Here is a 27,381-nt window from a genome sequence, read left to right as displayed (position 1 = left end):
GGATGTTTAAGACCTTTTAAGTTTGTAGTTTTTGGCCATGTTCAAGATTGTGAGAGTTATAGATTGGCAAAGGATCATGTCTTGTCATTTGGTTTAAGAGAGAGAATCAAAGAATCCATTTGAACTTGTACACTCAGATGTACGGGGACCATCTCCTTGTCTTGTCTAAGGGTACTTCATCATATTTTGTTACTTTTATAGATGATTGTACCAGGTTTACTTGGATTTACTTTATGAGAAATATAAATGAACTTTTTGACATTTTCAAGAAGTTTTGTGCAATGATTAAAAATCAATTCTCTACTGCAATTAAAGCTATTCGTACTGACTCTAGTGGAAAGTATACTAGTGACATATTTGAGAGTTTCTTGCGGGACAAGGTAGTTGAACATCAAAAGACTTGTCCCTACACACCAGAGCAATATGGCGTGGCAGAGAAGAAGAACATACATATTTTGGAGGTTACTAGGGTATTACTTTTTGATGGAAGGGCACCTAAAGAATATTGGGCAGATGCAGTTTGTATAACGGTATACCAGATCAATCGTATGCCATCAAGTGTGCTTAGAGGTATATCTCCATTCCAAAGGTTATATGAATCTATACCTAATTATATCATGATAAAAGTCTTTGGGTGCACTTGCTTTGTTTTATTGCCTAGTAAAGTGTTGCTTTTTGGTGTTTTCTCCTGGACAAGGGGGATATAAGTGTTATGATCCAGTGGAGAAGCGTGTATGGACAACCACTCTTTTAAGGCTGTCTCTACATAGGAATTAAGCTCAACATAAGAGTGAATTAAAGTAAAAAAAACATGATGCTGAGGAGAAAAAGACTCATATGATACAAAACAAGTAGGAGGAACAAAACTCTAGAACTACAACATACCTAAGGTAGAGAAGGTGTAGAAGAAGAAGGCTCTTGACTAGTGTGCTCTGAATCGTTTGGAAGGGAATCAAAATTGGCCTCTAGACTTCCTGTTTCTTTATATTCTATATGATTAAAAAACAGTATTTTTACCATATTGTCTTGCTTTCTAGAGTAGGATACACCAAATCTATCCCCTTCCTCTTTTGTTATCACCCCCGAACTGAAACGGCCCCAAATCCCGAACTTGTAACTTTTTAGGAAAAATTTGAAAGCTTTGTAATCAATCATTTTTCAAAGTTTAAAATGGCAGTTCAGCGAAAAATAGTGTTTGAAATAACAAGTCAACAAACCTTGGGCGCATCACCAACGAACCTTCCTTTACACATAGATTTGATCTTCATATAAGCATTGAAACCACATAGATTTAAAACAAGGTTTTTGATAATTTAAAGTTTGTACAAAAGAGGAATTTCCAAAGGAAATTCTTATGCAAAATTATAAAACATGCTCAAGAACGAAACGTCAGAGAAAGAGTGAGATCTTGATATCGTCACGTCATCGCTCCATCGCCTGCCGTTTTGACCTAATCATCACCTGTACCCATAAAATGAGTCAGACTTATAAGGATCTGGTAGGTGCATAGATATCAAAATTAAGAACAAGACTAACATATTCATTGTTCTTTTCGTGATGTGCAAATCAGAATAAGTAAAATGAGCATGATAATCTTGTTTCGATATTAACTGTCCTGAGGGTATATACAGGAGAAACGTAGAAACAACTGAGACTGCTCGGGGGTTTGTTATTGTATGTATTTTGATAACTCGGACAACTAGCTGAGTCCGTTCCTAAGGGGACGACCAGTGACCAAGAGAGAATTTTTTAGAGGCATTTGTGGCAAGGGATGCATTCAACTTCTGCAGAAGTCCATGAGATCTACCACCTAGGATAATTTTTGGTGGCCCCGTCCCTTTAACTCCGATGACCGGGGACACCGAGTCAATTACTACTCGAGGAGCGTAGTTGTTAACAACCTGTCCATCAGAGTTTTTGTATCATCTCATCATCTCCCTTGACGGAACTAAAGAGACGAATGAGTATGTTAGGTTCTGTTTTAACTAACGACCCATTCTAAATGCTCTGGTATTTTAAACAAAATCGAATATTTTGCCTGTGAAGGCGATCATCACCATTTATGAGATTTTTTTTTAATCATTACGTATTTTCATGCTACGAGGTTACCATAAACCTCTCATCCCATCATCGTAGGACTAACATGCCGTGCATGTTTGATAGTACCGCTACGATGAGAGAGATAACAATTTCTTAAAAAGAAACCCCAACATCATTTACAAATTTTAAATTCTCGTACTTTAGGTCAGGAATATTCGAGTCATTTCGGATACCAAAATGAAGGACCGAACATACGTACCACCTAGGGCTACGTAGTCGATGCCTTTTGGTTACACAGGTTTTAAGGAAAAACTCAGTTGTGAAAACGCAAACACCAATTACTTGTTTTGCTTTTCGAGACAACGAATAATGCGAGCTTTGAAATCTCGCATGTGAAATCTTTTTTTTTTAAATAAAGACTTGGCGATGATGTGCAAATCTGCATCTTTAAATACATGCAGGCATAATATAAGGTAGACAGGAGTACACAAAACTGTATACTTTATAAAGTTATATATATATATATATACATACATATATATATATATATATATATATATATATATATATATATATATATATATATATATATATATATATATATATATTAAAGCATAAGCCTGTGCACATTACAGTGCAGCGGCAAAGTAAATAACATGAAGCAAGAGCCGATGTGCGAAACCACACATTGAGCTAAATAAACTGCGTAAGCAATGCACGATGTACGAAATCGTACATCGGCTAAATAAATTGCGTAAGCAGTGCATGATATATGAAACCGTACATCGGCTAAATAAATTATGTAAGTAGTAGCCTGTGCACATAACAACGCTACGTCAAAGTAAATGACATAATTTTAAATGGACAAGAATATGCAAAACTGTGTCCTTGAATTAAAAGCATATATATACGTATAAGTTAGAAGTGTTCTATCATTTGTCCTCGTATGCAACTTTCTCTTACCTCGAAGATGGTCGGTCTCGCTGACGATTTCGAGCGTAGGTTTTTAAAGGCTCGTGCCTTGGTAAGCATGTCGTGTCCATTATGCTGATGTGGAGCGCTAAAAAGATTATGTTGCGCTGCATAAAGAATGATATTAAAACCTTATCGTGACGATGATTGCATCGTAGGGGGTCAAACCCGAACCTAGTTCGAGCCGATCAGATCGAGTTGAGCTCGGTACAAGAGGCGGGGGGTAAAGCTCGACTGAGCCAGGCTCAGTTTGCTAATTGAGCCGGCTCGGTCTGAAAGTGGAGACTGAGTTGAGCTCGGCTGGCTACGCGACCCATGGGAGAGGGTTTGACAGGGGTTGGCCTTGTCGGGGCTCAGCTCGGCTGAGAGGGGTGCGGTTGGGGCTAGCCCTGTCGGGGCTCAGCTTGGCTGAGAAGGGTGCGACAAGGGGGTGCGTGCCCACTTTCGGCCTGCTGAAAAACACACAAAGAAGAGAGAGGGAGCAACATCCGTTCGACTGCTGCTGCCTTCGGGGAAACAGAGGGCTCGACTACCAGTTCAAGCCGGGTCTGGCCCCCAAACCAGTTAGGACCGAGCCTAGTCTTGGTCCTCCAGTTGAGAGAACCGGAAACCGAGCTGGAGGGTCAGGGCGGCCCATAGCAGGTGGGTCTGTCGAAAAAAAATAGGGAGGAAAACAGAGGGGGAAGAATGGAGCAATGAGGATGGCTTGGGTGAGCCGATGGTCCACACGAAGGTGAAGGGGTCCTTGACCTTGCTCCAACAACCGCCACAACACTCGACCTCGATGAGAGAGGCCTTCGAAGGGGAGCCAATAAGAGGGAGAAATGGGGGAGGGGAGAGGGGGGGGGGGGGGGGGCAGGAGGGCGGCGCCCTCCTGTCGGCGAGGTGGTGATGGTCCGTGTGCACCGGTGACAGGAAGACAAAGGGAAAAGAGGCAAGAGGGGGAAAGATGAGATTTAGAGAGAGAGCATCGCCTCTGACGATGCTCCTACGAGGTCCAGTAAGGATCGCGAGAGCTCAAAGGTGAGCAAGGGGAGAGTCGAGGAACGGGAGGGGGTTTCCGATTTTATAAAGAGACCCCGCCCCCCCCCCCCCCCCCCCTACGGGGGTTTAAGTAGGCCACGCCATGTGTGGCTGTGGCCCGGATCTGGGTTCGATCCAACCTGCATCTGAATAATACATTTTTTTTTTTTAAAAACTCAAATCTTACATGAACTATCCTGTTCCTCTCTGCCCCCTTTGACTTGGGAAAAGGTATTAGGAAAGAGAAGTCACCAAAGTCCTTTTCATTAGGTTCAAACTTCAACCTTGCTGAAATAAGGTGTATTCTCATGAAATACCACATGCCAATGGTGGAGAAGTTGGAAGCTTTTGAAAGAATGAATGTATGGGACCTTATAGGTTGGAACCTTTGCACTGGTGGCCCACATGACAACTATTAGGACTTTACTTACGATTGCTGCAATTCGTCAGTGAAATCTTTGGCAACTTGATGTGAAAAATGCTTTTCTGAATGGAGACTTGGAGGAGGTTTATATGGAGTTGCCTCAAGGGTATTCAGATCCTCAAGGATGAGTATGCAGATTGAGGAGAGCTCTGTATGGGCTCAAGCAAGCACTACACATTCATGGTTTGAGAAGTTTAGTAATGTTGTAAAGTCCCTTGGTTTTGAGCAGAGTTATCATGACTACCTTGTTCGTATCCTCTTCTAAGCATGAGAAATGTATATTGCTCTTATATGTTGATGACATGATCATCACTGGTGATGATGTGCAAAAGATTGTGGACACTAAGAAAAGTTTAGTTGCAATATTATAGATGAAGGATCTAGGAAATTTGAAGTATTTCCTAGGTGTGGAAGTTACATACTCAAAGAGAGGACTCTATCTGTCGATCTAGTGATGAAGAAAAAGTTATCAGATGAATGCAAGAGAGTTGCAACCCCTATAGAGGCAAATGCCAAGTTGAGAGCGTCGGATGGAAATAAACTTGAAGATTATGTGCTTTATAGACAACTCGTGGGTAGTTTGATATATCTGACTATTACTAGACTTGGCATCACATATGTGATTCATGTAGTCAGTCAGTTTATGAGTACTACTTTTGATCATCTTCCAACATTGCTCATAATAATTAGGTATGTGAGAGACACTGCGTTTTGACATGTTCTTTTCGGCCTTGTCCTCCACTGACATTAGAGCATATTGTTATTTAGACTTTAGAGGATTGACTAGAGATTGTCTTTCCACTACGACATTTTGTGTTTTTCTTGGCAGTTCTCTGATATCTTGGAAGAGCAAGAAGCAACAACGCGTTGCTTTGTCCACAACTGAGGTGAAGTACAAAGCCATGGCACAGGTTTCTGCAGAAATCATTTGGATAAGATGGCTTCTTAAGGATCTTGGTGTGAAAGTTTGTGGAAGAACTTCCTTGTATTGTGACAATATGAGTGCCATTCATATTGCTAAAAATACTGAATTTCATGAGAGGTCAAAGCACATTGAAATTGATTGTCACTTTACAAGGAAGGCATATGAAGATGAGATTATGTCTTTAGAACATGTGAGCTTAAAGGAACAAGTGGTTGATGTGATTACCAAGAGTTTAGTTCATTCACACTTTCAGCCCTTTCTTTCCAAACTTGGGGGATGATTCCCTTAGCATCATCTCAAGTTTGAGGGGGAGCGTTGAGAAATGTAATATGCTTTGTATCATATATATTACTTTTTCTGTGCTTTCTTCTCTTATTATGTACATAGATTATTTTATGAGGGGCATTTCTGTACTTTAGCATGTAGTTAGTGGTTATGTGTCAACAATTTTTGTCATGGAGTGTAACCAAGAGGAGTTGTCCCCTTAAAATGTATTCTCTCTCATTTTTGCTTATGAATGAAGTTTTCTTCCTCAAGTCTCTCTTCCTCTCTCTCTTTGACTCCAAAATTTTGCTCTCTCTCTTTGACTCCAAAATGCACCCCTTGTTTGGAAGCCAATTCCAATTTATAGAAATGTGAAAGCCACTTGAAACTCATGATGAGTGTAACGACCCCAAACTGACCCTTGAAATTTTGTGGAAATTTTTTATATAAATAAATAATTTAGAAACATTGCAGAAAATATCCCAGGGACCTGGGGCACATTATAGATTTAATATACATAACTGAACAATCATTCAAACATAGAATAAAGTAAACCATGAACTTAAATTGAATTTATTTTAATTAAATGGTCCTCATTTAGGGTTCACATTTTCCCTAAAAAAAAAACTCTCCAAAACAATGAGAACCCGGGCCACGACATCATAACCTTTGCTCTCTCCAGCAAGCTGGTCCCTCCATCACTATGTCTCAATACATGAAAACGTTTTTTTAAAAACGGATAAGTACTGAAGTTCTCGTACGACACCCTTTCGAAATCCAACAACAAGGAAAATAACATTAATCAAACTAAACAAAAGTTTAAGAGGGCTCGACAAACAAGACATATTCAGAACAAGCTTTCAGCACAAACAGTTCAATTCAAGCACCCAAGAATTTGATGCTAAACTAAATATTTAAGGATGCATGAATCAACCTGCATGAATGACTTTTTAACTTTAATTATCAATATTTCTTTTGCATGCATATTCCTACTTAATGCACATAATTTAGTTATCACTTATATAAAACCCGTAAATACTCAAAACGAGACAAATTACCGTGTTTCAAGGTAGTTCTCAGTGGTATCTTAACACACAATTTATATTTTATTTACTGGGTACTACACATGTTTCTCGACCGACGTTAGAAATCACTACCATCATTCAGAACATTAGGAATCATCACCTAATGCTGGGATGACAAAAAAATCAACATCCATTAACGCCACTTTCTCAGTATACCAATAACTATTGCTGAGTCTAACAACACCACTCCTAGGCAAAGTGACGGGAGTTCCATACAATCGTAGTCAGGAACACGAACCACACATCAGGTTCTTAGGAAAAAACAATGCACACGATGTTTAGTATCCTCACGGTCTCCTATGACCGTCATTTGAGGTTCCCATTGTTTCAGAGAGCCACCAAGGAAGAAAATTTATTACATTGTTTGGTCTCTTTTACCATACTTAATCAATTAAAAGTTCTTTATACAAGAACAATTATGCAAATCATCATGCAATAACAGATTCAGGCCTTTGCTCAGTCAATTTCAACAGTATAATTAATTAAAAAACAATACCTAAATAGTTTTGCATTGCATTTTACAATTTACTACTGCATTACTGCATGATCAACACATGCTTCTAGCTTCCAAAGGCCCATATGTGGTTTACATACAACCACTACATAATTTAATGTGATTTTAAATAACATTGTAATTTTTTCAGTGAATAACAACCACCCATGGACGAATACAATTTAGTATTTACGGTTCACAAGACATGACACCAAAGGAAATTCATGGCTAGTAAACAAAGACAAACTTTATCATGCACATTAGATATATCATATTGGTCTAGAATCCAAACTTTTTGGACTAATTTCAGTACTTATTAGGTTCAGATTCATTTAAATATCCATGACCGACCATATTTCATTGTTCCAATAGAAATCAGATATTTGGGACAACATAAGTAAAATTTTAGTTTTTCAAACAACCTTTCAAATCTGATTTCTAATTCATTTAACAAAACAATTACTCAAATTTAAGGAAGCAAATCCCATACATAAAAGCAAAATCAATAATGCCAAGCGACAACTACCATATCAGATTTCTTAAGGCATGACCGACACAATACTAAAATCAGATTTAAAACATAGTAAGCATATAATTGAATTTGTGCATGCAACCCAGACTAAAACAGAAAATTAGATATGGCATGCATGATCATTCCTTGGATAAAAAATCAGATGACAAAAGATTCCAGAATGCATTGACTGCAACAGACCCACCCAATCAGGATATCAGTAAGACTTGGATTTTTCTTTTTAAAATCTAACCTGAATATCCACCGCAAATTCTTGGATTAATCCAAGAATCTGAGTGAATCCCACAAAATCGACTCACTGGTCCAGCACAGAGTAAGATTGTATTACAGGTGGTCGGCTCTTGGAATCAGTCCAAGAACTTTCCTTGAATCCGCCAGATCGATTCTTGGTTCAGACCAAGAATCGGTTTTGGGTTCACAAAAACAATCTGTTCAACATAAATATCTATTCAAGGTTTGATCCAAGGACAGACTTAGATGTGATTAAATCCAACCCCAGCCTTTGCCAACCCACTAAAGAAAAAAAACTCAAGATTCTTTATTGAATCCAAGACTAGTAAAAAAAATCAGGTTGTATCAATATTTTTAACAAAGTAGGCCTGTGAAACCCAGCCTATAACATGCTGTAAGCATCTTCAACAGCCCATGTAAAACACTGTCCATCACTGAAAACGTGTATGGTCAAATCTGGCTGTATCAACAAAACTGATCACCTAACTTCTGGTTTGACATATTACAGCTTTATGATTAGATTTACAATCAGGTTTATGATCTATATCTATCTGTTTCAAAAAGAAAATCTGACTGTATACAGAATTTTCATCAACCAACAACTCAGAGTTTGCATTATTAACAACACATACTTTGAATTAAATCCAACCAGAAATTCAGATTCCAGACTGGTTCTGCAAAAGAAACACAGATTTTTATTTTACACCTAAATCCATTAAAACGCAGATTTAAAAGCCTATAAATCCATTGTGAACCTTGTTCAAGAACCGAAAACGCAGACATATAAGTATGTCCAACTTAAACAGAATTTAATCACATCAATGAATCATAAAGGAATTTAATCTTTTTAGGTATTGTTAAACCCAATCGGTACTGATTGGTCGAAAAATCAATGAATCAAGATTCAGAGGATCAAAGTCTGTCTATAAATAAACACAGATTGGGTCCTCTTATTACTCATGCATGATTCGGTCCATGCTAAATCCCTCGACCATCAGAATCAGAGAAGAATCCATACCTTTGCTTGAAGATTGGCAAAAACTTAGAGGAAAGAGGAGACGTTGGAGAGGGTCTTCTCTCTCTCTCTCTGACCCACAGTACAACCTCTTTCTCTTCTCTCCCTTTTTTTTTATTTTTCTGTTGAGCCTTCTCCCTCTCTCTTAAAAGGTATAGAGAGAGAGAGGGCTGGTATGAGTCATTTAAATCAAAAGGGACTCCTCTTATAGAGAGACGTCCCTATCTAAAATAGGTCTTTTATTTCCATAAGGAAATAAAAGTCCTTCCATAATAAAACTCTTAAATATATAATATATATTATCTTATTAATATTATAATATTTTTTTAAAAGCTTATCTATCCAACTACTCATGGATCTTGGCCCATAAGGTTCAAGATCCATATTAGGATCCATTTAACATCACATGGATCTTGGATCTCAGCCCAAAGGGTCCAAGATCCATATTAGGATTCATTTAACATTAGCCACATATATATACATTATATATATGATATCAATTTAAATAATAAAAATATATTTATTTAATAAAAAATACATTTATTAAATTTTATAATTAGGCAAAATTTGCGAGATATTACAATGAGCTCCCAAACATCTTGTGGAGTTGGCAATACCATGAAACCCATGTGTTGGCAAGACATGGAAACCATGCTTCCATCCCAACACAAGGCTCCCAAACATATCCTTAATGTCTTTGCAATTCATATTGGACTGTTTTGCAATAAGATTGTAGATTAATCAAGAGAGCTAATATTCCATTCCAAACTTCCCTGTTCACTAGTGTTGCCACTAGGGAAAATAAATTAGTGCTTAAAAGCAAAATGACTTCATTTTGCAACAGAGCTACTACCAACTCTGTTTGGCCCATTTGTCCCATTGTGTCCTGCTCTAATCTTGTGCTTCTACAATTCTTATTTGGTGCTAGCATTTCTTTTCATCATGTCTTTTTAGAGCTTGTTTTCCCTCTATGGTGCTTAAAGAAGCAAGATCATTTTGATGGAATGCAAAAAGCTTTTTAAGTGTGAACCAATAGCTCTTTTGTTGTGTTGCTTCCTGCACTAAATGCTTGTTGTGCATACAGATTTGGTCTGCCAGTCCGGACCTGGATCATGGGCATCTTCGGTTTATGCTCAGTCTGCAATATATCCTATGGCACATAGTTCTGCACAGGTTTCACATTAAACTCTTCCGTATGATCATTCTACAATGGTTTGAAATTTTATTGTGTTAGATTATTTGTCATTTGCCGCTAGATAAACATCTTGTAGATGGTTTTTTAAATTTTTGTGCAGGATGTCTTTCCCGTAATTCCTGGAGATACAGATTACAGAATATTTGCGGAGGATTATGGGGACATTCCAGGGCTGGATATCATATTTGTCCTTGGTGGTTATTTCTATCATACTTCTTATGATACAATTGAAAGACTATTGTATGCATCATAAGTGCTACTTTTTGGTAGATATTGTTTTAAATAATTGAAAACATTTGATGTTGGTTTTCTTCTCCTCTCTTGAAGTCTGAATTCTTCTCTCTTGAAGTCTGAATAAGATGTCTATCATCTGAATATTCTTGTAACAGTCCTGGAAGCATCCAAGCACGTGGAGAAAATTTGTTCAGTTTAGTAAAGGCATTTGCAAGTTCTTCAGCACTGCAAAATGCCATGCAGAGGGGACTTCTTAAAGTTGCTGCAAATGAAACTATGGATGAGAGAGCTGTTTTTTTCGACTATTTATCGTGGTTCATGGTATGTTTCGTTCTTTCCTTTTTTTTGTATTCAATTGTTTGTGTGGGTGCGCATTCACTTGTTTGAATGAGGTTATCTGCTTCTTTTTCCTTTTTCTTGAGTAGGAGATATTTGTTCTGTTTTGATACTCTGTGGACTTGGTGACATTTTTGCAATAGTAGATATTACATGTTTTATGCCCGTTCTGGTTTTCATTTCCACAAATTCTCCCCTTCCACTGCTGTGCTGTATAGATATCTTAACCTTCAAATCCATATATTTCATTAGTTTACTTGTTGCACACGTTTAGTATCAGCAAATAATACAACTTTTGGATCCATTTATTTTTCTATACAATTATGCCCTTCAATTTTCTCTAACCTCCTTTTTCCTTCCCTATCCCCTTCCATCCCTTCATCCTGCAAACAGTGGAGCTTTTGATCCTTTCCGACTCTCTTTTTCTCATAATCTCACAGCAGCCTTCATTTCGATCTCTGAGTTCCTTCCTTCCAACATTGATCCTGCTAATGGAAAACCTCTGTCATGGTTTCATCGAATGGGTACCTCGCCCAGTGGTGACCCCACCATCATTCTTTTCATCCCAACGGCATGGACGTTGGAACACAAAAGCCACATAACAGGTAATGAAAGGATGAATTTCAGAGTAACAAATTCAGAATAATCACCTGAAAACCAAAGGTATATGTCAAGTGTGATGAGCACTGCTTGAAGATCCAATTGGGTTCCTCTTTCTTTCTTCAGTTTGTCCAAGCACCTAATGCATTTTGGAAATCAGAATTAAAAAAAAGTGAAGACTAATCTAAGAATATAAAAGGATGTTACTGTAATGAAACTTAACTGCACAAGAGAGATGCCACAAGGGGCTATAAAGAGTGCGCAACAACACAAGTAAGAAGCCACTAAGGGATCATCCCCTCTTTATACACACAAGTAGGGATGCACAACGAGCCGAGCTAGCTCGAGCTCGTTCGAAAAATAAATCAGCCAAACTTGAACAAGAGTTTAGGCTCGGTACACGTAAACGAGCCGAGCTTGAACAGGTAGTCCAGCTCAGATAGGCTCGATAAACCCGATTAAGCTCGGTTCACGTAGTTATATAAAGAAATTAGATTTTATATATGTATATTATTTTTCTTAACATGTAAACAAAAGAGGTGTTACTTTAGTGGTTTAGTCTTTGGACTCTTTTGAAAGTGGCATGGGTTCAAATCCCGCCACTCTCCTTTGTTTCAAAAAGTGCTTTTGACACAAATTTGAAAAAAACTTTGAAAATTGTTTATGAACGTGTTCAGCTCAAGCCGATCCCCGGCATAGGCTCGACCCGAGCTTGAACAACTTGTACTTCTTCTTGAGTGGAGTCAAGCTAGCCCAAGCTCGGCTCAAACCTGGCTCGTGTGCATCCCTACACAAAAGAGAGCAATGGGCTCTATTGGGGAGCTCCCAATATTACCGTTGGGTAGCTCCCAACGACTCTATGATCTTTTGACCATAGAGCCCATGCTCAATACAAAGAAGGAAAAAAAATAATAAAAGTAGAAAAAGCTGTTCCTAATGAACAATGTCTATTACATGAGGTAGAAAAGACCAAAATGCCCTTGAGGGGCATTACAAATTACAATACTATATATATAACCTATTTTAACACCCTCCCTCAAACTTATGGTGTGATCACCGAAAGTTGTTGAGAAGAAACAAGAAATGAGGTACAACAAAAGCTTTGGTAAAAAAATCTGTAAGTTGATATTCTGATGTGACATACGACAAATCAATAGTTCCTCTCAAGAATTCATTATGAACATAGTGACAATCCATCTCAATGTGCTTTGTTCTTTCATGGAAGGTCTGGTTGCTCTCATTGTAAATTGCATTTTTGTTGTCACAACACATCTTCGAAGGTTTGAAGATGGAAACTCCTATGTCCTGGAGAAGAGTCTTTAGCCATACCAGCTCCATTGTTGTCGTAGTTATTGCTCAATATTCTGCTTCGGTTAAAGACAATGAGGCTTTTTGTTGTTTATTGCACCTTCAAAAAATTAAGGAATCTTCTAAGAAAACACAAAAACGAGTACTTGATATTCTATTATTTGGATTACCACCCCAGTCAGCATCAGTGTAAGCAGTTAAATCTAAGGATGAAGAGGAGAATAATAAAAGTCCTTTTGAGATTGCGTTTTTAATATATTGAGTAGTCCTCATAACTGTGCCCATGTGCACTGTGTTGGGAGCATGCTGGAACTTGCCGCATGGACCGCATGAGTGATATTAGGTCATGTGATAGAATGGTAGGTGAGAGACCCAATCAATTGGCGATGATGAGTAGGATCTTTAAGCTGTACGCCATCTTCAAGTCAAGTCCATTTAGTAAAGATCGCCTCTTCTATGGCCTTGCCCAATCAGCTTCCCTGACTGGAGATCCTGCTAAGTGCAATCTTTAGATGAGAAAAAAACTTTACATCCATCAACACTTATTTTTGGAGCAAGAAATTTGTGAGAATATTTTGAATCAAGAGTTTCAATACTATTTATTTTTAAAAAGGTTTCATCGGTGGTTAAGACATAAGATAAAGTAAAATTAGTGCAAACTTCAGAAAGGGCATTCTCATCAGGGATTATACGAAAGGAAGCACCTGAGTCAAAAATCCATATACCTAGAGGAGATGAAGAAGATGCAATGATGGCACCCAAAGTAAAAAATGATTTAAGAAACTAATGTAGTGCCTCTGATATTTGACTAAAAGTGTCTTTAATATATCCTCCATTATTGCTAGATTCTTCCTTCTTGGGTGTGATTTCTCTAACAGGAGCAATTTTGCCTTAAGCTTTGGGCAAACCGGTTTAATATATCTTGATTAATTACAATAATGACAAATGACACCCTTCTTATATCCACTATTATAGTTACTTTTTCTTATAAAGTGAGGGGGCTTAAGCCTTTACATTGTTACTTGGCTTAGTAACGACAAAAACATCTTCATCCTTAGTAGTCATGCCAAGCGAGTCTCCTCTAGGCATATCTCGACAAGGGCATCTTCAAGAGGCATTGCCAAAGTCCTATAAAGGAAAGATGACCTAACTTGTTCAAATTCCGGTCTTAGGCTATGAAGAAATTGGAAGTGTTCTCTCTCAACTTACTCTCTTTTAAGTTCAATATCTTCGGTGACCAATCATTTTGGCTCAAGAAGAGCTAATTTGTTCCAAAGAGGAGATAAATTACTAAAATAATCATGGACATTCGTGTCCCATTGTTTAGTGGTTCTAATCTTGTCTTGTAAAAAAATATTGTCTAGCAAGGTCTTTTTGGGTATACATCATAGTTACCGGAAGCACCATTCAATATGTGGAAGCGCACTTCGGAAGCTCAAAATGTAGTGTTTCTGAAACGCACAGGGAAGCGCAAATTTTTTTTTTTTGGAAAGAGTGCTCCCCCCTCGCTTCCTCTCATTTTTTTATTTTTTATTTGCTTCCCCCTTGCATCCTATGTTGCTTTCGGTTCGCTTCCTAGGTCACTTTCGAGACAATTCATGGTTCTCTTCTAAGTCGTTCCGCGCTTCCCGCTTCCTAAAATTTTGGAAGTGCCTCTCTTCCCGCCTCGCTTCCTGCTCCCGCATCACTTCTTGCTCCCACTTGCTGCATCGCTTCCTGCTCTTGCTTTCCCGACTGGCAACTCTGGTATACATACTGTTAAAAAAAAGCCATGCCCCATTTTCTTTTCTAAACTTAGCAATGTTGGAATATATTTTTATGTCAACATTGTTCATAAACCATGCTAAGTATCATGGTTGCTTTCCCAATCTTCTACCTTTAATTGATGCTCATGGATAGCCTTAATGCGATCATCTCCTTCAAGGGCCTTTTGAACACCTTCTTCGACTTTGGTGAGCTTCAAAGATGGTTCAGGAGTAGTGCCCATTACAAATCCCAAAGTTTATTGCCTATGAGGTTATTTTTCATTGTCGAAGACCACATCATGTAGTTGGATCCGTTGAGTTTGAAGGAGAGCTAGACTCTTGATTTATGCTCCATGACGAACAACAAGAGAAATGGATAAAGAAGAAGAGATAGCATAAAAAACACTATCCACAATCACCACGAACAAAGCCTCTGAGTTCAAAAGAACCCAATGGACTCTGATACCATGTAATGAAACTCAAGTGTACAAGAGAGATGTCACAAGAGGCTATAAAGAGTACACAACCACACAAGAAGCCACTATTGGGCAAGATACAAACAACCACAAAGGGCTAAGCACAATGCTCACAATAGGAACAAGAGCACATAAAAATGATCAATTATATATTAAGAAAAATGCTAAGAAAGCATTAACTTCAAGAGAGGGGATCATCCCCTATTTATACACACAAGAGAGCAATGGGCTCTACTGGGGAGCTCCCAACGGCTGTATGGTCTTTTTGTAATGAAAATAGAGGAAGCACCAATAATCCAAAGAACTCAAACAAAAAGCCAATAACATAAGCACGTAAAGTGCAAAAATAACCCACTAAGGGGTAAAGTGCCTAAAAGGCCAAGAATGTTATTGAAGAAAGAACTTAAAAGGGCTGAAAGCCTTACAATAGAAGATGGTGAGCACTCTTATTTATAGAGGAAAAAGAAGAGGAGTGAGGGGACCACATGGGGCTCCCTTCTAGTCGTTGGGAGCCCCAACGGTCACATTAATGATCGTTGGGGCTCGAACAACTAGATGGGTGGGGCCCCATGTGGTCCTTTTATATTATTAAAAATAAAAGAAAAATGAAAAGAAAAAAAGAAAAGAAATACAAGAAAAACCTAAAAATAAAAGATACAGAGAAATTACCAAAATACCCCTATCAGGTTTTTGGATATATAAAGAAAGAAAAAGATATAAGTATATATAAATATATATATGTATACATATACTTATATATATACAAATGTATATCTATATATATAAGTATATGTATATATACATATTTTAACACCCCTCCTCAAACTTTACAGGGAGAAGACCGAAAGTTTGCCAAGAAGAAACATAAATCGCGAGTTGGAAGCACTTTGGTGAAGAAGTCAACCAGTTGATATTCTGAAGTAACATATGGCAAAGTGATGGTTGTAATGAAATATGCGGAAAAGCAAAGAGTGCACTAAGCACTTACAACATCCACTAATGAACAAACAACAAGGGCTAATACCCAAACCCACAAGAGACAACACAACATAAAAATATAAATGTCTCTTATTGAAAGAGAGAGAGCTCTCAAGAGTGAGAAATACAAGAGGGGTTCACCCCTATTTATACACAAAAGAAGGAGAGGGGGAGGGCCAAGAGGCCTTAAAAGGAGAGCCACCTAGGGGGCTCCCCATGTAGTCGTTGGGGGCCCCATCAACTACATGGTGGGGCCCCTTTTGTGTGAGCAAAAAAACAAAAAATAAAAAATATGATTTACAAAAAATAAAGAGGAAAATAAAATAAGAAAAACAAGTACCCCTATCGGGTACTTGTGAAATGACAAAAATACCCCTATCGGGTATTACATATATATATATAAATATATATATATATATATATATAAATATATATATATATATATAAATATATATATATATATATATATATATATATATATATATATATATATATTTTAACAATGGTTTCTCTGAAAAATTCATCTCGCAACATAGTGGCAGTCCATTTCAATATGCTTGATACGCTCGTGGAAGATGTGGTTGCTTGCGATGTAAATTACACTTTTATTGTTACAACACATCTTGGTGGAAGAGGAAATGAGAACACCCATATCACAGAGGAGACTTCTGAGCCATACAATTTTCATAGTTGTCATCGTCATGGCACGATATTCAGCTTCAGTTGATGATAGTGAAACTTTTTGCTGCTTCTTACATCTCCACGAGATAAGAGATTCACCTAAAAAAATGCAAAAACCAGTGGTTGAGATTCGATCATTAGGATTTCCTTCCCAGTCTGTATCAATAAAAACAGTTAATTCAAGAGATGAAGAAGAGGATAAGAAAAGCCCATTGAAAATAGTGTTCTTGATGTATCTAACAATTCGCATCACGGCCGCCATATGAACTGTAGTAGGAGCGTGCTAAAACTGGCTTGTAGCATGAATCACATGAGCTATATCCGGACGAGTGATGGATATGTAAGAAAGAGATCCAATCAATTGTTGATAGGGGGTAGGATAATTTAAATAGGACACCATCCTCAAGTCTCAACTTTGCATTAATAACTTCAGGAGTTTCAACTTTCTTTTTATCTGAAACTCCCGACTTGGTACAGATTTCTGCTTCTAGTTTCATCTGAGATAGTATGTATCCTCGAGGAGAATATGCCACTTCAATACCTAAAAAATATCTCAAAAAAACCCAAGTCAGACATATCAAAAGTTTTCTTTAACATAGATTTAACATCATTTACTCCCTTTTTGTCACTTCTAGTGATGATCATATCATCAACATACAGAAGCAGGATAACAATGGAATCACCTGTTTTCTTAACAAAGAGAGCAGTGTCAGTATAACAAGACATGAATCTCAAATTTGACTAAATTTGTCATACCAAGCTTTAGGAGCTTGCTTGAGGCCATATAATGCCCTTTTTAATTTTAAAATTTTACCATTCAAATTCATGCCAGGAGGTGGTTCTATATAAACTTCTTCATCAAGGTCTCCATTTAAAAAGACATTCTTAACATCAAGATGAAAAATGACCAATTTTTTAATAGAAGCTATTACAATAAGGGCTCGAACACTAGTCATTCGAGCAACAACGGCAAAAGTCTCATCATAATTCACCCCATACTCTTGGGCATATCCTTTGGCTACTAACCGAGCCTTAAATCTTTCTAAGGAACCATCACTTTTAGTTTTTACTTTAAAGACCCATCTACATCCAATGGGTTTCTTGCCATTAGAGGGATCAACAATTTTCCAAGTTTGTGCCTTTTTAAGTGCATTAAGTTCAAGTTCAAGTTCCATTGCTTCATTCCAATGAGCATATTGTTTGTCATCATGGAATGAGACGGTTCATGGAAAGATTGAATAACTAATAAGCAAGCTCGAAAATTCGGAGAAAAAGAATCATAAGATACAAATCTATTAGGTATTTTGGAAATACAATTTGATCTTCTTTGAGAGGATTCTTCTAATGATGCATTTTGAGAGAATTTTTCAAGGGCACTAGGATGATTATTTTCGTTTCTTCTAGTATAAATTTGAGTATGACTTGATATATTTTCATTTATATTTTCATGTTGTTCATCGTTTGGAGAATCAACATGATCCTCAACAAGAGTTTCAAAAGGTTCAATAGTTTTAACATGATTATCTATGCATTTTTCTTAAGGTAACAAGTCAAATAGAAAGGAATAATCATCATTTTCATTTTGGTTATGCGAAAAACCATTTTCTTCTTCTATAAAAGTGACATCTTTTGAAATATAAAGTTTGTTATTTACTAAGTCAAAACATCGGTAATCTTTTTGTTTTTCTTCATATCCTAAGAAGATGCATTCAATTGCTCCTGAAGAAAGCTTATCGTTCTTGTGAGTTAGAACAAAACACTTACATCAAAAAATTCTTAGTCTTTTATAGTCGGGAGACATATTGTAAAGTTTTCAAATGGAGAAAGATTTTCAACGAGGACGAGGGTGTTCTATTAATTAGATATGTTAAAGTTAGAGCAGCTTCAGCCGAAAAAGATTTTGGAATATTTTTTAAAATTAATAGAGTTGTTGTTTCTAATATGTGTTTATGCTTTCTTTCCGCAAGACCATTTTGTTGCGGAGTGTTTGGACAAGAATGTTGGTGACAAATTCCGTTTTCTTTCAAGTAGTTTTGAAATTCATTAGACATATATTCTCCTCCCGAATCGGATCTAAGAATGGATAGGTTTCCTAAAAAATGATTTTTAACCATTGCATGAAATTCTTTAAAACACGAGAAAATTTCAGATTTGCGATTTAAGAAAAAAATTCATGTAAATCTAGTAAAATCATCAGCAAAGACTACATAATATGAAAAGCCTCTTTTAGATACAATAGGAGAGGGACCCCATACATTGGAATGAACAAGTTCAAATGGTCGTGTGGGAACATAATTCCTTTGAGGAAATGAAATAGCTTTAGATTTCCCAAATATGCAATCTTTACAAGTCATGTGTTTGTCTTTACAAGTATTGTCCAAAAAGGAGAAAAGTGACATCTTTAAAAAGTTCGGATGACCAAGTCTCTTATGCCAAACTTCAACACTTTTGACATTTACAAAATTACAAAATGACTTGGATGGAAGATTAAAAAAATCCATAAAATAAAGATCGCCCCTCCTATGGCCTTGCCCAATCAACTTCTCTGACTGGAGATCCTGCACAATGCAATCTTTCGGTGAGAAAGAGACTTGGCAACCATGATTGGTGATTTGAGAAACCGAAAAAAAATTTAGGTTAACTTTTGGAACAACTTTTACTTTAGGATTTTTTTTTTGAGAGGGTTTCAAATCAAGTGTTCCAATACCTTCAATTTTTAAAGATGTCCCATCGGTCGTTGAAACATAAGAAGATATGGGGTCGAAAAAAACATTAGAAAGAGAGTTTTTATGGGATGTCATATGAAAAGAAGCACCGGAGTCCAGTATCCACATACCTGGAGGTGATGACGAATGAGCTATGGTGGCTCCTGAAGTTGATGTTGAAGATGCTTTGAGAAGATGTTGGAGGATTTTCGAAATATGGCTAAGGGTCTCTTAAATATTTCCTCTATTAACATCTTCTTCTTTCTTTGGAGAACTTTCTCCAACCGCGGCCACCTTTCCTTTAAGCTTTGGACAAACCGGTTTAATATGCCCCGGTTCATTACAATAGTGACAAATCACACCCTTTCTATACCTATTATTTTTGGCAAAGTGTGGATGTTTATATACTTTTACATTTGTTCCCGGCCCAATGACGTCCAAAATTTCATCATTCTTGAAGCTTATGCCAAGACGAGTTTCCGCTTGGCATACTTCGGCAAGCGCATCTTCAATAGGTAGGGCTTTGCTTCTATGAAGAAGAGATGCCCGAACTTGCTCAAATTCCAGCCTAAGGCTGTGTAGAAATTGAAAGAAATGTTTATTTTCAATTTGTTCTCTTCTTAACTCAATGTCTTCCGGAGCCACCCATTTAGGCTCAAGAAGAGCAAGCTCATCCCAAAGAGGGGTTAGAGCACTAAAATAATCACGGACACTCATGTCCGCTTGTCTAGTAGATTTAATTTTTTCTTTATAAAAAAATTGTCTAGCTAGATCTTTTTGGGTATAAATACCCTTAAGGAAGAACCATGCTTCATTGGCTCTCCTAAATTTAGCATTGTTGGCACAATTTTTAATATCAACATTGTTTATGAACTATGCCAAAATTTTGGCATGGTTACTTTCCCAATCCTTTACTTTGGATTAGTGCTCTTCAATGGCTTTGATGCGGTCTTCTCCATCTAGTGCTCTCTCAACTCCTTCAATTTTTGTGAGTTTCAAAGTGGGTTCAAGAGTGATACCCATCACAAAGCCCCACAATTTCTTACCTCTTAGATGACTTTTCATAGCCGATGCCCACATAAGGTAGTTTGCACCATTGAGTTTGAAGGAGAGCTCAACTCTTGATTCATGCTCCATTGATGAAGAGAAATAAGAAATATAAATAGCTCCAAGGATCTTCCAAGATTATTGAAAATCCAGCAAATGCTCTGATACCATGTAATGAAAATAGCGGAAGCACCAATAATCCAAAGAACTCAAACAAACAGCCAAGAACACAAGCACGTAAAGTGCACAAATAACCCACTAAGGGGTAAAGTGCCTAAAAGGCCAAGAATGTTATTGAAGAAAGAACTTAAAAGGGCTGAAAAGCCTTACAATAGAAGAGGGTGAGCCCTCTTATTTATAGAGGAAAAAGAAAAGGAGTGAAGGGACCACATGGGGCTCCCTTCTAGTCGTTGGGAGCCCCAATGGTCACATTAATGACCGTTGGGCCCCGAATGACTAGATGGGTGGGGCCCCATGTGGTCCTTTTACATTATTAAAAAATAAAAGAAAAATGAAAAGAAAATAGAAAAAGAAATACAAGAAAGAAAAACCTAAAAATAAAAGATACAGGGAAATTACCAAAATACTCCTATCGGATTTTTGGATATATAAAGAAAGAAAAAGATATAAGTATATATAAATATGTATATATATACTTATATATATACATTTGTATATATATATATATACACAAGTATATGTATATATAATATATATACTTATATATATACATATTTATATATACATATTTTAACACTTTTGACCATAGAGCCCATGCTCAATACAAAGGACAAAAAAAAACAAAAATAATAAAAATAGAAAAAACTGTTCCTAATGAACAGTGTCTATTACATGAGGTAGAAAAGACAAAAATGCCCTTTAGGGGCATTACAAATTACAACTGTATATTTAATAAATATAAATAAATTTATATATATATGTATGTATGTATGTATGTAACCTATTTTAACAGTTACTTCTTAATATCGTTGCTCTTCCATGCTATGTCTTAGGAGCCTCTTCCATGCAGTCCAGATTGCTAGCTCCCTTTTGTAGGTCTGCTACAGACGAGCAGTATTTTCATGTCTTCCATTTTGGAATTTGATATCAAAAAGGTATTTGGCAGTGTTCATCATGGATTACAGTAGATGGATTCTTACATTTGAGTGTTGAAATTGATTCCTACTTGTGCTCTCAGCATGCTCTCAACTGGGTCAAATCTATAACTGCAAAATTAGTAATCTATAAACCTGACTTTTGAGGTTAGACTTGTTATAGGCAAGAGTTTTATGTAGAAACACATGTTGTATTTTTATGAGGCTTATAAGATATCATTGTCTTGTATATTCATGAATGCCCAACTAAACATGAAAAGAAATGAATTCATTAAGTTTAATAATATTAATAATAATGCACCTGTTGATGTCAATTAAAACCACATCTTGGCTTCTAAGCTTTACTTGGTGCAAAGTGTTCAACTTGTTTGTTCAATTACATGTATAAATGTTCCTTCTTCAGTGGCCTAATGATATTGTAAGGATGTTGTGTTCTTATGTATGGTACATGATTATTTGTCATGTATTTCTAAGCAAGCTAATTTTTCCTTTGTATAGCTTAAATTCTCAAGTCTAAAATTATGTGCTTTTTTGTTCTCAGGTTTTTTTATTCAATTCTAATATGGTAGATAACTTGCTTTCTGTACAGGTATTTTATTCGGCAAAGACAGCTCTGGTACTGCATAGTCTTCCAATGATTATCTTTTTTTTGGTGCCCTTTTCCCTTTTTGTTCGAGATACGAGCATTGAAGGTTGCTTTTCTGCTTTTTGCAGTTTGTTTAAAGGTATGTGAACACAAATGATCGAAATCTATGACCCTTGGTAATGTATATAACATAGGTGCTTCTGCACCCCCAGAGCACTTGTGTCGCACTTGCTCTGGCACCTATATGACATAGGTCTAAAATGGTCCAAGCTTAAAAAAATTAATATTTAAAACTTTTAAAAACTTGAGCTGTTGGAATAGGTTCGGCGTTTGACAGTGGATCACGATACACACATACCTGCACCCAAGTTTTTTTAAATTGCCGTGTCACACTCTTTGCACCTGCACCTATGTGTCATAGATGGTAGTTATTGTAGTTTCAAAGTTTTGTCCTATAGTTACCGAAAGCATCATATAAAGGCTGGAAGTGCACTTCCCCAAAAGCATGGTACATTGGTGTTGAACTCCTCGCTTCTGAAATCTGGTATCATGCTTCCTTTTGTGCTTAACCTGTGTTTCCTATGCATTTCTCCCAAATTGGAAACCATGATTTTCAAGAATCGACCTTTTTATTTTTAGTTTGTTAAAGAAAATGTTAGAACATGTTAAGAAAAGGCTAAATAGCAATTTTAATTAAAAAGAGTTAACTATTAGATTATAAAATCAATTTTTTTGGTTTTATATTCTTTTCTTTCTTTCCTCCTCTAGGCATCCAATGATTTTCGGATTCATTCTTTTATGTAAAACCCTACCAACTTCATCAATGCTAATGTTTCACCTAAATATGATTAAATATTTTAAGGATGAAATGCAGTCATGAAGAGTAAATGTAGCACAGAACTAGATGACTCTTTTGTCATTCAAAAGCCGAAAGCTAGTATTCTATGGTATTATAGTTTCATATACCATTTAGTTTTAAGTTTTATACTTTTAATATTATAGTGTGTAATTTTATATCTCAATAACAAAGTAGATTATATGTTCTAATTGGTTAATATATTTATTCCCATTAGATTTCATTTTTACTTTCAGTTTCATTCTTGTTTAGTTTCTCATTTGTTTTTTCATTTTGTTTCTCATTCGATTCTCTTTTTGTTTCCAAGTCAATTCTTATTCTACTTCCATTTTGATTCCCTTGTAGCTTTTGGTTCAATTTTCATTTCTTCTAAGTTCAGAATCAAATTTCACTTCTTGTTTCTTAGAAAATTTAAAATGCCTTGCTTCTAGCTTCCACTTCTCATATCACTTATTTGGATTTCCAATAAAGTCTTGCCTTTTAGTTTGTTGAGTTTTATATTTTATTGCCTCTTGGGCATCTCTTTGCTGCACTCCTTTTTCTTGTAGAACATTTTATTTCACTTAAGTGGATCCATTGAATGCATATTGCAGGAAAAAAGTTTTAAAAGATCATAGATATTGACTCTGAATGATAGCGCTCAACAGGGCTGGCCAAGTGCACTGCACTATGTAGTGCTTACTCTACAGCTCATTTACCATATCCTAGTGTCCATGCCAGAAGCTTTTTTTTGCAGTCAATCTCGCTTCGCTTTGCTCTTGTAGGAGGATTCTGCGCTCGTGGCTTGCAGTCTACTTGCAAGCCGGTTCCGTGAAGATCTCTACGTACTTGTCCAGTCCAGGACAATGGAGATCTTCCAGTCTGCTTGCTTTATGTGTGTTTGTGCTTTATACACTTGTTTTATCATTTAATGTGCAGTTAACCTTGATTTCACTTTTTCTCTCCTGCTTGTAGGGGTGTTATTTCATGCTTGTGGGATTCTTCTGGCAGTTATTGTACCTGTGATCTTTGCCATATGCAGGTTGCTTTTCTCTGGTTATGCAATGAGCTGGTATATCTCTCTCTTTCCTCCATGTTTTGGTATAAATTTCTTTGGTTCCTGTCAGCTTTTTCCCCTGATAGTTAACTACTATATTTGACTAGTTTATTTTTGGCCATTTTGGTTTGCAATAGTTTGTTTTATGGAGATGCCTCTCACGAGTTTGGTATGTCCTGTATTTGTGCACTAGCAAGTCAAAACTTACTGGTTCAAAGTGAAAGTGGACCTTACTGCAGGCCAATTTGCTCAGTAACATAATTGCCTTCATGTAAACTGCATGTAGTTATTAATCCTGCCTTTGTCAAACACTGAATTTCTACAAATCTTCAAAATCCCAACCAATGTGGAAAAGCTTATTAACACCATTTTCAGCGGTTCATATGGAATGGCAAACTAGATGACCGCTCAAAAGCAAAAGTGGGTTGGGGGTGTGAAAATATCTCAAAAATGAGATAAAGTGTGCGATAAGCACAACACCACCAATGTGCACAAATGCACAAGAACACTTAGAACAAATGTACACAAAGGTACAATAAAGAAACTCAAATGCACAAAGGCATACAAAATATAAAGAATTTTATTGAGAAGAATGGAGAACAAAAGCTCAAAGAAGTGCATTTTACAAAGGGGGAACTCCCCTATTTATAAGAGGAAAAGGAGCCTTGGAGGGGCTTCACTAGCTGTTGGAGCCCCTCCAACTGTTAGAATTCTAACCGTTGGAGAGGCTCAACAGCTAGTGTTGAGCCCTCCAAGTTGACTTTGAGTCAACAAAAAATAAAGACAAAAAAATGAAAAGAAAAAAAGAAAAGAAGAAAAGTAAAAAATACAAAAAGAATTACAACATATTCATAATTATGAATATGCGCAAAAGAGAAATGACTAAAATACCCTTGCGGGTTTTACAAGAAAAAGGAAACATATATATTTACATATATATATAAAGATAGATACATATACATATATACATGATGTATATATGTATATGTATCTCTCTTTATATATATATGTAAATATTTACATAAAGAGAGATACATTTTAACAGGGGGACCGTGTCCCAACCACTTGACATCGGCGGGCTGGGCATACATAACTTACAGAGATTTAACGCAGCCCTATTGGCAAAATGGATATGCAAAATCTGCACAGAGGGCCACAAAAACTGCAGTGCTTCACTTTGAGGTGCAAAAAGCATGCCTGGAAGTGTGCTTTTAACAACATTGGTTCTACCTCTTAAGCTGTAGTAGAGGGGTTTAACTTTTTTCCTCTAACTTGCTATCATTCACAAGACATATCAAGTGTTTCTTGGCATAATATATTTACCCTTCCAAGGGCAGTGTAAGCCCAAAGAAGTGCAGCAGTAGAAGGCTAGCTCTTTCATGCAACCCAAAGCAATGCAGCATTAGAAGGCTAGCTCTTTGAATCCCAAAGGCAGGGTGCAACCCTTGCACCATAATCGGGGGACTTTCACCACCTTAAAGAAGCAATAGTGTAATGCACCTCGAGTCAGTGTCTACTGTAGGAAAGTGACATCCCCATACTTTCACTCTATTAATTTTTGCATCTTTTGTTCATGTTGAGTTGCTAATTGAATAGGTACTTAAGTGTGACATCAATATGTAAAAGTATAAAATGATTAATTTCATTTTTAGTTTGTTTATATTGCTCTTTCTCTCTCTATCTCTGTACATGTGATGAATTTGAGTGTGCAATTCGTGTCTTTGTCTATGTAAATTGGTGCCTCATAAATTGAAATCTACTAATGCAAAGAATAATCCATGCTTGGCTAATAACAAATAGTATCATGTCATGTAGGTTTGCTCATCCTTGGTTGGCATTCTTGATGTTCATTCCTAGTTCACTTATTGGTTTGCTGATTCCAAGGATTATCTCAAATGATCACTCATTTCCACAAGCTGTGTCAGCTTCAAATTCATCAGAAAGGGTATCTACTTCACTTCCAGGAAGATTCTTGAGTGTTACTGGATATTCGTATAACAATATATGTTTCTGATTCTCTTCATAAGCATGATGAATTAATGTAAATATTTGTGGCTCAAACCAATTGGCACCACATTGTGAAAATTGTTATTTAATAGATGAGACGCTGAATTTGACATCTGTAGACAAGTTCCATCATTCAGGAAATAGTGGTTGATGGGGATCAACTCATCCTGATTATGAATTCATAGACTCCCGTGGGGATTTTTCATTGCTCAAAAAAAAAGAAAGAGAAACTTTACCAGGAAAAGTATAGCCCCATGCTTAGCTCTCATGCACATCAAGAATGAGGAAATCCTCCCTGGTAAAAATGTCCCAAAAAGCATGTGGCCCATTCCATTTTACTCAGTAAAATTGTCTCAATTCTAGAGATGTGACTCTTGTTAGAAATTCATGGGTAAATCTCCTTTGAGGAGAAAAAGTCTTGGGCATTCAAAAGGCCCCTTAGTTACTGTACCTGAACCTTGAATATTCCTAATCTCCCCATTCGAATGATTTTTTTTACTATAAAAATGATTAATAATCCAAAATTGATTTTTCAACTACTTAAAATCTTTTTAGTGGATGAATACAGGAAAAGCTCTAATCTCCAAATCCGTTGTTGAAACCTATTCGTAGGAGGTACTTGGAAATGCTTAATATTATGCCTATGATTGCCTGTGTAAATTGATATATGAATAAACGTAGCCTAAGGCCACAATTCTTCTCCTGAACAAGGAAATGGAAAAATACAGTAAACACCCAAAGATAATATTTACCTTCATTCAGACATGAAGGAGACACTATCTTAAGTGATGGGTCATCTTTGAACTTGTTTGTTGAATTTAGATCAATCATCTAAGTCTTTAGATGAATGCTTTTGATCAAAATGTTAAATCTGAAATCTGAAAAACTATTTTCTGTTTGCACCATTTTCTGGAAGTCTTATGTACGTGTATAATTTATTTTACCATTTTTTGGGGTCATATTTATTAGCTGATAATAGCATTCTTTTAGGGCAATGACTAATGCCAAAGTCGGGCCAGTTAGAAGCTGCATGATGGTAGCCTGAATCCAATATTCTCTATAGAAACTAGGTCCTGTACTCAGGGCCGGCTGGCCTCTTTGATATTTGAGGCCACCGCCTAGGGCCTCAAATGAAAAAAAAATATAACGCTTATATTTCACATGCTGAGCGCCTCCAATGAAACATTGCCTCCAATGAATAAAAAATATGGAGAAATATGGGCCTCCAATGAAATATGCCTAGGGCCTCAACTTCTCTTGAGCCACCCCTGCCTGTACTGTGATTACCTTAACACTGGAATTAAGCAACAGTTTGATTAATTATCAAAGGCCAGTAATTCTTCATATTTACAAGGAGGTAGAATCTCTATTGTTCCTGCAGATAACAAATGAATTTGATAAGGTAGGATAAAGAACAGCAGCAGCACTAGCGAACAACACTGAAATGCATCTGTGTTTGATGATGCTCTGTT

General features: G+C 36.7%; 1 protein-coding gene across 5 annotated transcripts in view; it reads left to right on the top strand.

Annotated features, from left to right (window-relative positions):
• The window catches only part of LOC149851374 (uncharacterized), an 86,337-nt gene that overhangs the window by 28,882 nt on the left and 30,074 nt on the right, over positions 1-27,381 (top strand). For all 5 annotated transcript variants that reach the window (XM_090000429.1, XM_090000438.1, XM_090000446.1 and 2 more), the window contains exons 7-12: positions 10,089-10,177; positions 10,300-10,439; positions 10,589-10,754; positions 22,014-22,149; positions 23,821-23,917; positions 25,718-25,847. In XM_090000429.1, the coding sequence (XP_089856555.1) occupies positions 10,089-10,177; positions 10,300-10,439; positions 10,589-10,754; positions 22,014-22,149; positions 23,821-23,917; positions 25,718-25,847 (758 nt within the window). The remainder of the gene's footprint in view (positions 1-10,088; positions 10,178-10,299; positions 10,440-10,588; positions 10,755-22,013; positions 22,150-23,820; positions 23,918-25,717; positions 25,848-27,381) is intronic.

Source organism: Nuphar pumila, chromosome 1 (assembly GCF_984573655.1).
Source record: "Nuphar pumila chromosome 1, dmNupPumi1.hap1.1, whole genome shotgun sequence".
In the NCBI taxonomy this organism is placed as follows: domain Eukaryota; kingdom Viridiplantae; phylum Streptophyta; class Magnoliopsida; order Nymphaeales; family Nymphaeaceae; genus Nuphar; species Nuphar pumila.
Note: the sequence above shows the minus strand (reverse complement) of the source record. Positions and strands in the feature narration are given on the sequence as shown.